This window comes from Megalops cyprinoides, chromosome 22, assembly GCF_013368585.1.
Source record: "Megalops cyprinoides isolate fMegCyp1 chromosome 22, fMegCyp1.pri, whole genome shotgun sequence".
Lineage (NCBI taxonomy): Eukaryota > Metazoa > Chordata > Actinopteri > Elopiformes > Megalopidae > Megalops > Megalops cyprinoides.
This window is the reverse complement of record NC_050604.1, coordinates 9,542,245-9,554,662: the sequence shown is the minus strand read 5'-3', so window position 1 is coordinate 9,554,662 and position 12,418 is coordinate 9,542,245. Positions and strand designations below refer to the sequence as shown.

At 46.0% G+C, this 12,418-nt stretch overlaps 1 protein-coding gene across 1 annotated transcript in view; it reads right to left on the bottom strand.

Moving 5' to 3' along the window:
• LOC118769575 (peroxisome proliferator-activated receptor gamma coactivator 1-alpha-like) overlaps positions 1-10,997 on the bottom strand; it is a 37,577-nt gene extending 26,580 nt beyond the window's left edge. Inside the window, exons 1-2 of the mRNA XM_036516730.1 lie at positions 10,824-10,997; positions 6,835-7,014 (exon numbers count right to left, since the gene is read on the bottom strand). Of these exons, the coding sequence (XP_036372623.1) occupies positions 6,835-7,014; positions 10,824-10,871 (228 nt within the window). The 5' untranslated portion in view covers positions 10,872-10,997. The remainder of the gene's footprint in view (positions 1-6,834; positions 7,015-10,823) is intronic.
• Between the last annotated feature and the right edge of the window lie 1,421 nt (positions 10,998-12,418).

The following is a 12,418-nucleotide window of genomic DNA, read 5'->3' as shown; positions in this document are numbered from 1 at the left end:
GTTCAATGCATGAATTTGTTACAATAGAAAATTTAAGTTAAATTTAAAATACTAAAAAGTAGTATAAAGACCTTTGTTTTCTTCCTCAAAGTATACAGTCACATGTAGGCACCCTGGGTCTCTGACTGAGGAGAGGAGTCTTTCAGAGGGCAGGGCAGAGTCTACTAAATGTGCCTGATACCAAACTCATAAAATTCAGGCAGAATATTATCGGGGGTAACAGTAGGATGAAAGAGCCAAAAAAAACCTTGTTTGACACCAGAACAAGAAAGCCGCTGCTGGATAGGAACCAGTCTGCCGGTCATGGACCCGGTACTGACACTGTACAGTAGCCAGGGGGCACTGAACCTTTGGAGCTGCAATCAATGCAGCTCCGTATCAAAAAAGGTCACGCTTTTCAATTTGCACTGTACGCCGTTCGCGCACAACGTGCGGGGAGCACTCGAGAGCAAACGATGTTATCAGCACTACCCATGGCCGCAGCACTTAGACCGCCGCACCGTCAGCCGCGCGCTGATTACTGAACAAACTCATTAGCTGTTACCGTGCCGCTCGGACGCGGCGCGGGACGCCGGCCCGCCGGACTCACCCCTGCTTTGACTTTGGCGAGGAGACCGGGGGGTGCATCTCTCACGCTCCCAGACAAAGTACCCGCTGAATGCAGGGAACGCCGGGGCGAAAAATAAACCGCGCAATGTTCTTTGCAGGGCCGGCAGGAATGGCATTTGTGTCCTCGGCCTGCAAATGAACGGAGTAACAGAACCGTCAGAGCCGGGATCGTGCTGTACAGCCACCCTGTCAGGCCTTACGAATCATTACGAAGCATTATGAATCAAGCAGCTGAAACTGCTTTGAAGATATAAGAAGATATATTTGAAGATTATGGGGTCATACTGTGTATGCAGATGGTCCCGCTTTCCTCAAAACATCAGTGGTGTTGCTATGCAACATTTTGAATATGTAATTATAACTTTGTGACTAAGATTCCTTCTTACTTTATGATACACTCAGTCTCAAAAGCTTCATTCTCCTCCAAATACACATGCATTTCATGCTCAGCTATTACTTTGTTACTCTGCTGTGATTCACCTACAGGGGTAGCTGTGGGTTAGAGTGTGGACTACGAGTGGAACGAGAGAAATGTACCACACTAATGCTACGCCATTAAATAATGGAGAGATTACCATCTCTATTCAAATGAGGGGAAAAGTATGCATGAAAATTGTGCTTTACCATGTAGCAAATATAGCATCGCTCCATCACTGATTTAGCTTATGAGAGAGAAATGGAAAATGTTAAACAATCTGCTTTTACGAAAGACAGGGGAAAAAAACGGAGAGAAATCACCAGAAACTGAACGGGGTAAAAGAGCAGTTGCACATTGCTGTTGCAGGAAGGCTCTGGGGGCTAACTCAAAATTGTTGGGGGACAGTGTGCTGTTTTTTGTTGTGCTGTGAGCGTGCAAGATGTACATTCTCAGTCAGTGGCTTTAAATGAAGCAGGGAGTGGTAGAGTGCACATGATTGACACCGCGTCCCACCTCTTCCCTGCAGCCCTGCACTAGAATGAAGCCGGACAGGCAGGCAGAGACTGGACCTTCCAGGAACCGGCCTGCTCATGTCCCACCCATGGGAACACAAAGCTGTGTTCCAGCCGGTTTTGGGTTCTAACAGGAAGTGGAAACGATCTGAGCGCACAGAGCTTACTGGCTAAGCTTTTCAGGCCTGGTTAAAGGGACGTGTCCCTGCAGGGGTCTTAAGCAGATTAACCCCCCCCAACGCCAGTCTAAAAATAGGCCAGGAGGAAGCAGCGACTGTGTAACAGTGAGCTATTTGCCACATGTAAACATTGCGGGCTGATATTTTTATAAAGCACCCCCAGAGCATCCTAAGCTCCCCCTCCGCCCCCCTGCAAAGCACAGCTGGATGATGAGCTTATGTCTGCGCTCGGGGGAAATTACCGGAAGCTCCGTCCCCCCTCCCCCTCCCGGCACATCCCCCTCGCTTTGGTCTGCACTTCCGCGAAAGAGGCGCAGGATAAATGAACCACCTGCGATGTGCCTGCATGGGCTTTGATTTGCTCCGTCTTCATTCATCTCTCTCCTTCATCTCTCGCCTCAGATATCCTCCCCTCTCCCCCCGCCCCAGCGGAAGCCAGGAAGCGCTGCCGTGGTCGACAAAATGGAGCAGGTCACGAGCGGTCGGGAGGCCGTCAGCGGTGTCACATGCTTGACCCTTTCTGTGGTTTCAACTACAGGTTCAAATGGTGGCACAACGGTTGACACTGTTCTGCACTGTATTTGCAAATTTAAAAACATGAAAGCTAAAGTTATTACGATTACAAGGCGTAATCGCCTGGCTGGAATTGTCCAGACTACTGATAAGGACCGAGTCAAAAACACGGTGAATGGGAGGGGATTGGGGGGGGGGGGGGGGGGGGGAGGGGCTGGTCAAAACTCAGGCTGTGCAATTACAAAGTCCTGAGCCTCTGAATCTGCTGGTTCTGAATGAGCCAGCGATTATACATCAGATAAAGTCTGCACGGCGATCAGACTTGGGGCCCAGAGGGACCGCTTTCCAGCTGCGAGAGCTGTTTGTTTCGCCCTGCGTCCGATTTTCTCAATGCGTCTGCGAGCGAATACATTTCCTCACACCCTCTGGATTTCCAACTTCATGAACAGGAGGAACGTGGCGGAGAGCGGCCATGTGTTTCAAACTAATCAAACAAGGCCTCACGCTAAAAAGAGAGAACTTAGACCCGCTCGGTGATCACACTCCAACAGCTGCGGATTCGTTTAATGTTTAATGCTGAACACTCAGATAGCTTTGCTCTTTGTTCGGGGGTTCTTTTCAAATTCTTGCATTGGATGTATGTAAATACATTGCATGGGTTTAAAAGAATTGCACAGAAATGAAGAGCAAAGTTCCAAAAGCGATCACTTGGGAAAAAAAAAAAACACCCCAGCACACAGCGCGACATGATAATTTCCCCCCACTCCACCACAACGGGTGGAACTGTTGGTGGAGTGCTTTGAAATGTCAGCATAAATCTGCAAAATAAACACCACCAGTGCTCAGCGCTGGCAGCAGTTCAGGTCTAATGCAAACATATTTGATCATGACATGCTCAAATTAAAAAGCCTAATGCTAATCAATGCGCAAGTCTCCTACTGTTCTATTCTGGCTGCTAGAATCTCATTTACAAGGCGAGCGGAGGCCCCCGACAATCCTACCCCACCTGAAGGACATATTAGCGGCTGCTGTATGGAATCACACCATAAAATTCACATTGAAAATAATAATCACCATGCATTCGTGCACACTGTAAATCCTGCTGTTTGTCCTACCATATGTGAGACACTCCCTGCCTTCAATTCACTGATGGAGTTTTTCTGAAGGGCTGGCATGCAATCAATTCAATGTCATCACATGACTCTCACTTAAGAAAACAAAGCATGCTCCATCCGCTGGAGGTCTTCGCATACATTTCCGGACCAGAGCAATCCCTTCCTTATTGCGCTGGAGATTGTTGTCCTGGAAAAAGGTCGTTTTGGCAATTAGTTTCCATTCCACAAAGCTGCGGTCAGGCCAGAGGCGTCGGTCAGCGGCCCAGGCCTTTTGTCAGGGGTCCAGGTCTGCTGCGAAGCAGGGCGGCCTGACCGAACTTTATGAAACACGTTCCCTAAATAGACTTTGAATACAGGTAAATTTACAGCTCACAATGACCCTACTCCCATAGTTGCTTTAAAAAGACAGAGTGGACACAGCAGAGCGATAACAAGGATTTACACTGTGTACCATTCCCTGAATAGTTCGAACAACTCCGAGACCACCGAGCCACAGTGCCGGGATCTCCCGGCCATCTAAATATACTCTAACATAGCACAACCTCCCGGAACAGCTGGACAGTGCCCTGGGTATGAGGAAACTATCCAAAAGCACTCTGTCTGGCAGAAAGTCTTCCCCCATGCCTCACTCCTCCCTTGCAAATAGCTGACTATAAGACAGAAATAGGCCACCTGTAATGCCCTAATGTGGGCTTTGTTCACCTGTCTTTCCCCCACTGCCTGCGGCCGCCTGACATGAGCCCGTCTCCAACCATACTGCTGGCACCAAAATTGGCTGAGGGAATGAGTCGGGGATGTCACGTCTTTTGACCCAACCTGAGGCAGCTGCGGATTCAAATAGCAGGTCAGTGGATGCCGGTCTACATATAAATGGCTGGGTTAAAAATAAATTGATAAATGAATGAATTGATTAAAACTGCCCCACAAAGCACGACACTATCAGCTATCCATATGTCTATGGAACCACAAGGGCCAGATTATGTAGCTGCTGTCTTCCAAAAACAGGGCCCCTAAATACGTTTATATTCATTGAAATATATGATGCCATTTGTTGTTAGGAAAAAAACATTCTATGATCACTGTCCAGGCCCAAAGATGAAGCCTGGTAAGTCTGAAGCAGCACACCATTACAGCCTGAAGACTGTTGAAGCAAGGCACTGAGCTACGCCAGGCAAGCAAAGTCCAGAATATACCTCAGTGTTGCAAGGCATTGCTTTAGGTCCTTCCTCACGCCACTCTGGTAAACGCTTACGCCTTAAACCTTTTATCACTTCTCGGTTAATGATAAAACAGCGTGTGTCGGCAGACTCTCCATGAAGATTCTCCCTTTCAAACCCATACCTTCCCCAAGCCTCCCGAATTCTGTTCAGAAACCTTCGGACTCTGTCTAAATGATGGTACCTGGTCCCCTGCATACCTCATTTAAAGAAACAACAGGTGTGCTCAATTAAAACCAGGAAATACAGCCTGCCCTTGTTCTCACTGAAATGATTGAAGTAGCATTTTATTTCCACAAAATAGTAATATAAACCCAGACCACAGATTGTATGAACGTGTATATAGGGGGGGTTCAGTGGTTCTAGGATCACCCCCTAAGCCAAGCTGTAACTGCAGTGACCCCCACTCCCTGCCAGAAACAGCAATGACAGCTGCAAAGGCCTGCCAGTCCACTGAGTTATAACTCCACCCCCCACAATCAACTTCTAGACCCTTCAGCCAATAGATGAGTCTGATTAATTGGGCTGAACATGTCCTGTGGGGCACCTGCAATCATTGCAGGGGATTTGGTGCCTTTTGCTGTTTGGCTGATCCCCTTTCCTACTGCCCGCCCACCTCCCAGGGGCTGCTCAGGGCCCCTCTCAGAGTGTTGGGAAAATTAACTAAACTGGAACAGAGGGCAGGCTGTAATGTCATCCAAAACTCCACTTCCCCGGACGCACATTAACCGGAGTCACAAGGCAGAGTTGAGAAAATACTGCCGGTGGTTTCAAAGAGGAAAGGAAAAAGATATGCCAACTTCTTCTACCCCAGAGCTAGTCACTCATTAATCAACTACAGCAATGGACTGGGTGCTACAGCAGCCTCTACAGGACAATCCTGGAGGTGTAAAAAATTGGCATCTGTTTGTATTGAACATCAAAGCATTGTCAACTCTCCATTACCAATACTACACTAACACTACACAAACACTACATTTCTGACTTTCAGACAGGTACACTGGGCAGTTGCATGGCACACTCATTTGCTAATTGATACCAAGTTTGAAGACTGAGCTTTACAAGGAACAGAATCTGCATTTACAAACTAGTTTTTCCATCGCTATTTCTCCACGTGACCCAAATGTCCTGAAGTGTGTGTGATACTCCCTGGACAGCACAGACAGACAAAAAGGCTGAAGTGTACAATTACTAGACTGCAGTTTTACCACCGCAAGCATACTACACACCCACGAACACCCTCTTCGCCCCTCACCCTTGCCCCTACCCCCACCCCCTTGTCCACACCAACCCTTCACTGTCCAGAACACAACTGTAGATCCCCTGGTATTTTTGTCTGTCATCAGCTACAGGGTGTATCACATTCAGCCAGCAGTGCTGGAGGGAGCCATGCAGCCAGGCAAGCCCTGGGCTTTTCCATCATTTCAGGAGCGACTGAGACAGTGCGGAGGCAATTATTAATGGAAATGGAAATTGCAGGCGCCTTTCTGACAGTACGCAGAGCTGAGGACGGCAAATCAGATTAGAAATCATTATCAATCCACAAAAGCCCAATGAGACTAATGCTGACAAAATGCCCCTCCCATTATTGAAACCAATAGCCACGCAGCGGCCGCTAATTTAACCCCAATTGCTTGATTGCCTGTTTACTACTCCCGTGTGCTGGTTTTGAAACGAGACAATGGTACAACAGGTTTAAAGTTTTACTCCAAACCTTTGAAGACATTTCGCAACGTGACCTGTGGCCGGGGATGAGTTTGCTTAACGATGTCCTACCCCCGGTTCACATGTGCCGATAACTTCACTTGATTCGAATGAGTGACTTCGATAAGCCCCATTTCAAAAAGGAAGGGAATTATGGGTCAAAGGTCACCACATTGTTCCTTGTTATCACCCAGGGTAATTTCACTCTGTGCTTTTTTGAGTCCGCAAAGCCAAATTTGTAAACTCAAGCGATAAAAACAGACCCATAAAATGTCTCTATCAGCCATTCTTGGAAACCATTCAGAGTAGTATATCAGGGTGTCTAATATTTTTTTTTAATATTTGTTTCCACACTGACAGAATCAAATGTGACTCTGAAGCCAGCTTAATTTCCATTGGTGTTTTCTTGGATGAGTTTATCATCGACGAATTTCCTCTTCCAAAACTACTGATGAAAAGAAAATGTTTCAAGCTTTCATCTGCCAGAGATAACACTGAAATCCTACAGTAAGAGACAAGGGGGGAAAATCATCCACAGAAGCTGTGCAAGTTGATAAGCACTCTTACCTCAAACAAGTTTGACGACTCATTGCCATACTGACTGGAAATGACTTCTGATTGGTCACTGTACCACTTGAGCCCGCCCAGAAAACTATCTGCATCCAGGTCACTGACATCTAGTTCAGAGAGGTCGAGTTCCGGGAGGTCTGGACAAAGAGGCTGGTCTTCACCAACCAAGGCAGCACACTGCAGGGGTGGGACCAGAAAAAAGGAAAGGTTAGTCAACACAAAAACAACTGAAACATTGTATGAACCAAGGGATGAGAAAAGTGCTGTTTTTGGTGGCGTGTTTGTTCCCTGGAAAGGAAGAGGCTTATGACAGACATATGACTGGGTTTTCAAACACTGTTCACGAGTTTCTTCAAGCTTATGCCTACAACTCCACTACATTCATTTTGGCTTGCTTGCGTCAGTGTTTTTTCTACTTTAAGATATCTCCTACACTGAAAATTTGTACATATGAAAATGCTCCTGCTCCTTTTCCGTAGAATTTACCTTACCACTCCACTTGAAGGGCACCTGGAGTTGCTATCTGTGAAATTATCAGTAGTTTACATCTTGCAATTGTGTTAGCTACATATATTTACATTCTCCAGTTGAGCCAGCTGTTATCTAAACTGGCTTGCAAAGCAAAGGAACATAAGTTCATAAAATATGGTTATATAGTCTTGGAGCTTGACATTTTCTAGAAGTCCTCTGTACGTATTTGAAAACAGTCCCTGGGGAAAATGTTAAGTTGGCCATATGATGCACAGACCAAGTGTAGAGCTTGCACAGCGTTGCTATATAAAGGCTTTGCGCATCGAACCAAGAACTCTACTACTAGCACTACCCTTAGGTGAGGCCACGATGGCGTATTATGGTAGATCTATAATTCCACACAGTCCTTGTGGCATCTCCATTCTCTTTGGGGGTGGCTTGGGGGGGGGAGCCCACGCAGGGGCCTGTACTGGGTCCTGTTCCCTGCAACAGCAGGTCCAGGCCTCCCAGCTGACGGGCTGAAGCCAGAGAAGCGGTCGCCGCCACCGCCGCCGTCGCCACTCAGCCCTGTGAGCGCATTGTTTCTTTTCTGCTCTTAGCCCCTGCGCTTAAGCACAGTGTCACACTCCGCGCCGCTACATCCCTGTCTGTTGACATTTCATTATTCATCGCCTGCGTTTGTGTGTGCCAGCCTGACAGCTGCTGCGCTGCACTCCGGATACAAATCACAAGCTTCAGTGTGCCGCGATTGAGGGTTTCACTGATTTCAGAGCTGTCAGCCTGGCCGGGTGTGTGTGTGTGTGTGCGCGTGTGCATGTGTGTGTGTGTATATATAATACATAAAGTGTATGCCAACAGATATTCTCAACGTGAGCAAGCTCTTGTGACGATTTCCTTGGAATGCAATGCTGTTTTGCTGCCAAGATCCTGCTAAATGTTAACTGCTTCACCAGCTATGTTTACAACAAGCCTGCTTTTGTCCACTGTTCCTTGCCATCCCTAACAATGCATGTAAATTTTCATGCGACAATTACAATAAAATAATTATATTATTAGAGTTTATTTAAAGTCACAGTAAGTAAAAAAGCAAGGGTCCTGTGAATTGCCACAGATCAGCTAATGTTTACAAAGGTTTCCCCGGGGTCTTCCAAAAGGACGTGGATCTGTGCTGAAACACACACCTTGTTTGTGGGCGACTTAAAATATATCATGCGCGGTAAATCACTTTAGGTGCCGGTGCATCAAGACGCACATGCAGCCGTGCAGAACTTGAGACGTGTGCCCGGACGCACGACAGGTCGGCCGCTGAACATGACGGAACGCCCCCATGGCGTGTGGTGACGGGGGTGTTGGCATCATGCTAAACACGGCGTCCTGGAACACCCAGCTCCGGAGCTGTCAGAATGAGGTGTCGCCTTAGCCCTCCCACCTCCGCCCCACTTACACACCAGATTTCAGCTCTTTAAAAGCTTGTTGTGTCTCCATCGCCTCTGACAATACTGAAATTCTCCGCCTTGTTTTGAGAGGGGCGCTTTTGCACCCTGGTGCACCGCCAGCCAATGAGAGTTCACCTCAGGCTAGCCCTAAGGCAAGCCCACTCTGCCAAGGGAACCACACCTACGCTGTGGCCTGACTGAATTCAATTGATTATACCTGTTACTACGTAACACACACAATTCATAACAGAGATCTCCCTCCATCATAGTCAACTTTCACCATCACCCATGGTGCCAAGACTCGAGACTCAAGAACATCCACCTTGATAAAAAAAAAAAAAAAAAGATTTTATTGAAATCAATTCAAATATAGGCACATCAGCTTTCAGTCTTAACGTCGACTTCTGTGGGTGCCACACACACAGAATAGGCAGGTGGGACTGGGCATAGTGCCACTGATACCGACATTAATTATACCACAGAACACGTAACCCATGATGCAACGGCTTGGTCATTAGGACGATGTAGTACATTTTAAAAATCATTTATTGTAGAGGGCTTCAGTTTTAACTAGACTGCATGATTTGAAATCAGCGTGGAGGTGTTGACCAATGACTTTCTAAGCAACACATGAACACACCGCAGGAGCGCGATTCTGGAGCATCAGGGTTTGTTTTGACCAATGCACGGGGTTTGCTCTACGGCTTTAATACGCTGCTGAAGAAGGGCATTATTTCAGGAACATTGTGAGAGCTCCACTGAAGATAACAACATCCATTACAGTCATCAACCTCCGTCAAAATCAACCAACAAGTCTCACAAGATAAACTGTGTGATATGCTACAGCGAGATATGGAATTACTAATTACGACCGTTAGTTTAATGGTTATTTAATGCCACTATGACAGCAGTGGTATTTGGTTTGAGTCTCTGTAATTGTTTTCTGAAGGCTTGGCCAACAACGCAGTAATTCTTCGATAATGCATAGTTGCATGCTACATCTACCTGCACGTTCTGCCCATATACATGTTTGAAAGCGCTGACCACGGCTGCGGTAATGTACATGCATTTATCGCAGAGCGAAATGTCCAACACTCGGTCTCAGAGGATGCAATGAAACTGTTTTTATGAATATTAGGTATAATACTGAATTAAACTACTTTTGGTTTTATTATTATAAAAATCCATGCACTCGTGCTTAATTTCTGGTAGCATTACAATGGTATCACACAGTTTACCAATGCATCTGTCTACGGTTTTCTTGTAATGCCATAATACACGTCGGGTGAGTTATGGTGAGGTACACTTTCTAAGATTAAAATGAATGAGCAACCAGCTCTGATAAGGCTAGAGGTTAAAGGATAAAGGCTTTATTTTCACTCCGTAGTTAATGTTGCCACAACTCAGTTACTTACTAGTCTAGCTATATTGCCATCTTATTTCAACACTGCTCTGTAAACACAGATACTCTCACGAGCAGCGGAGTATCGTTGGGATTCAGAGCTTCAGTATCCCAGATTGCTGCCTCGCGCTCCCCTGTGTACCGTCCGTTTAATTCTGACATTAAATCGGGACAACGAATGAATCAAATCAGGACAAAGCTGCGTCGGTGGCAGTCGAGATAAAAGTTGGACTGTACCTGACTTATTAATAATTCTGGCTTTCCGCCACTCACACTGGAAAGACTTCGCGGGTGGATACTTGTCACATCAGCCTTGCAGCGAATGCCGCTTTCTCGTGACTGAAAAGATTTCCAAACGCAAGTGCGCATTCAGTAGTTTCCAGCTGTGAGCCGTCATACGGAGACAACCAAATGTATTCCCGTGATTCCCCAGATTAAGAACAGAATACATGAACTACCGAGATTAGCATCTCAAAAAGCAGTTAAATCCCCCTAGTTCATTTACTTCCTAAACCTTGTTTTTGCTCCGTCTCTTCCGTGCAGCCAGTTTTGAACACAGACAGCGCATCAGCAATGGGAACTGTATGTTCTACCCGTCCTGTGATGATCTATATGGTCCATCTTCCCAAAATCGTTCGGAACCCAACAACAACTGAAAATGAGTTTATGCAGCTCACCTCGAATTCTCTCCACAAAGAGTCCTGGGTACACCTGTCCCACGCCATCCAGACACTGAATGACGGTATGAAAAAAAAAATCACGCAAAAAAAGAAATCCACTAGTTCTCCACTTGTTCTCACTCAGGGAACTGCCCCCTAACTGAGAATGAACCGAAGGCACCTGTCTTACAACTGCTTGCCATCACATGACAAAGCTATTAAAAGTAGGCAGGGGAGTGACTGCTTCCAGCCACCCCCTCCCTCAACACTACTTGAGTAAAGCCAATGACGTACTGTCCAGCAGGCGGGATCTGGCATACGCGTAGTAAATCTTTTCCACTATTAAACTGCTCAAGCCTTCCGTACACGGGAGAGACCGCTGCGGCTTGAAAGGCAATGTACCGATCGTGGCGTACGAAGATTAAGACAGCTCTGACTTGGAACTTGGTCGTTAAAACGTCCAACCAAATATACGCACTGCAATCAGAGCATAGCAAACAGTACCGTAGGCAGAACCAATATACCAACACCATTTAAAGCATATTTCTATACTTTTGCGCGGAGACGTGTGTAGTTAACCTAAATGTGACTAAGCCTAATACAAATATAGAGGAAATACAACACGTACGTGTAGCCTACATCTCAAATGCAACAGCGACAACTCTTTGAAAAGCTGGTGATTATCGAAATACTGTAAATTAGGAAATATTGTAATCAGATTTAATTTCGTTGAATCGAAAACGAAAAACATCCAAAGTAACGTTAAATAATGTTGTTACACCAAGTCAACGCAGCGACTCAGTTAAGAAAGACTATATGTGGCTACAATGTAAACATTTAAATTACGTTAAATGTATGTGACGGTTGAAACATAGTTCACAATATAGTCGTGTATTGATACATTGCGTAGAACTGGGATCACTTTCCATTACCTTCCCCATGTCTCGGAACTTTCTTTGCTTACATGGTATATTATTCGGAAGTTTACAGAAGGCATGCGAGAACCGCTGCGTCGGGCGTGCACAAGGTGTAGAGGCAAGTGTGCGGTTTGAATACTACAGTAGACCATACAGAATTTACCTTGAGACCATTATGCATCCGCGGCTGGTCCTGACCTTAGTGGTTATAGGCTAATGTTTACCCAGCCCAATACGCTTCACGGACAATTACATACCACGCCACCCAAGATCGGACTGTTCTGCCAAGCTGTGAATCCTCGGGGCCATTCTGTGGAATTTCCAGATGCCCATTTTGTTTTGCCTAAAGACGTTACTCGTGATATTTAATTAGCGTTATTTAAGTTTGGGGAATGTCTTTTTTGTTTCAGTATTGTATACTATACGTAATATCGTTTGGCTTTGAAATTCACCGCATTTCAGTAACGAGATCTGGCATGTTGCTGTTTTTAAAACCTAATCGTGTATAAGCAAACCGTGCACGTAATTTCGCTATTTATTTTCATCGGGTTCGCTCCATTTTTCCACCCTACATGAGGGCAATATCTCGCAGCAGGTGACGGTGTTTAGTGTCAACACATTATGTGTACTAAACACGCTAACAGCAAACAGGAACAAAAGGTCCGTGTGGACACGGAAAACATATTCAGGGTCAGT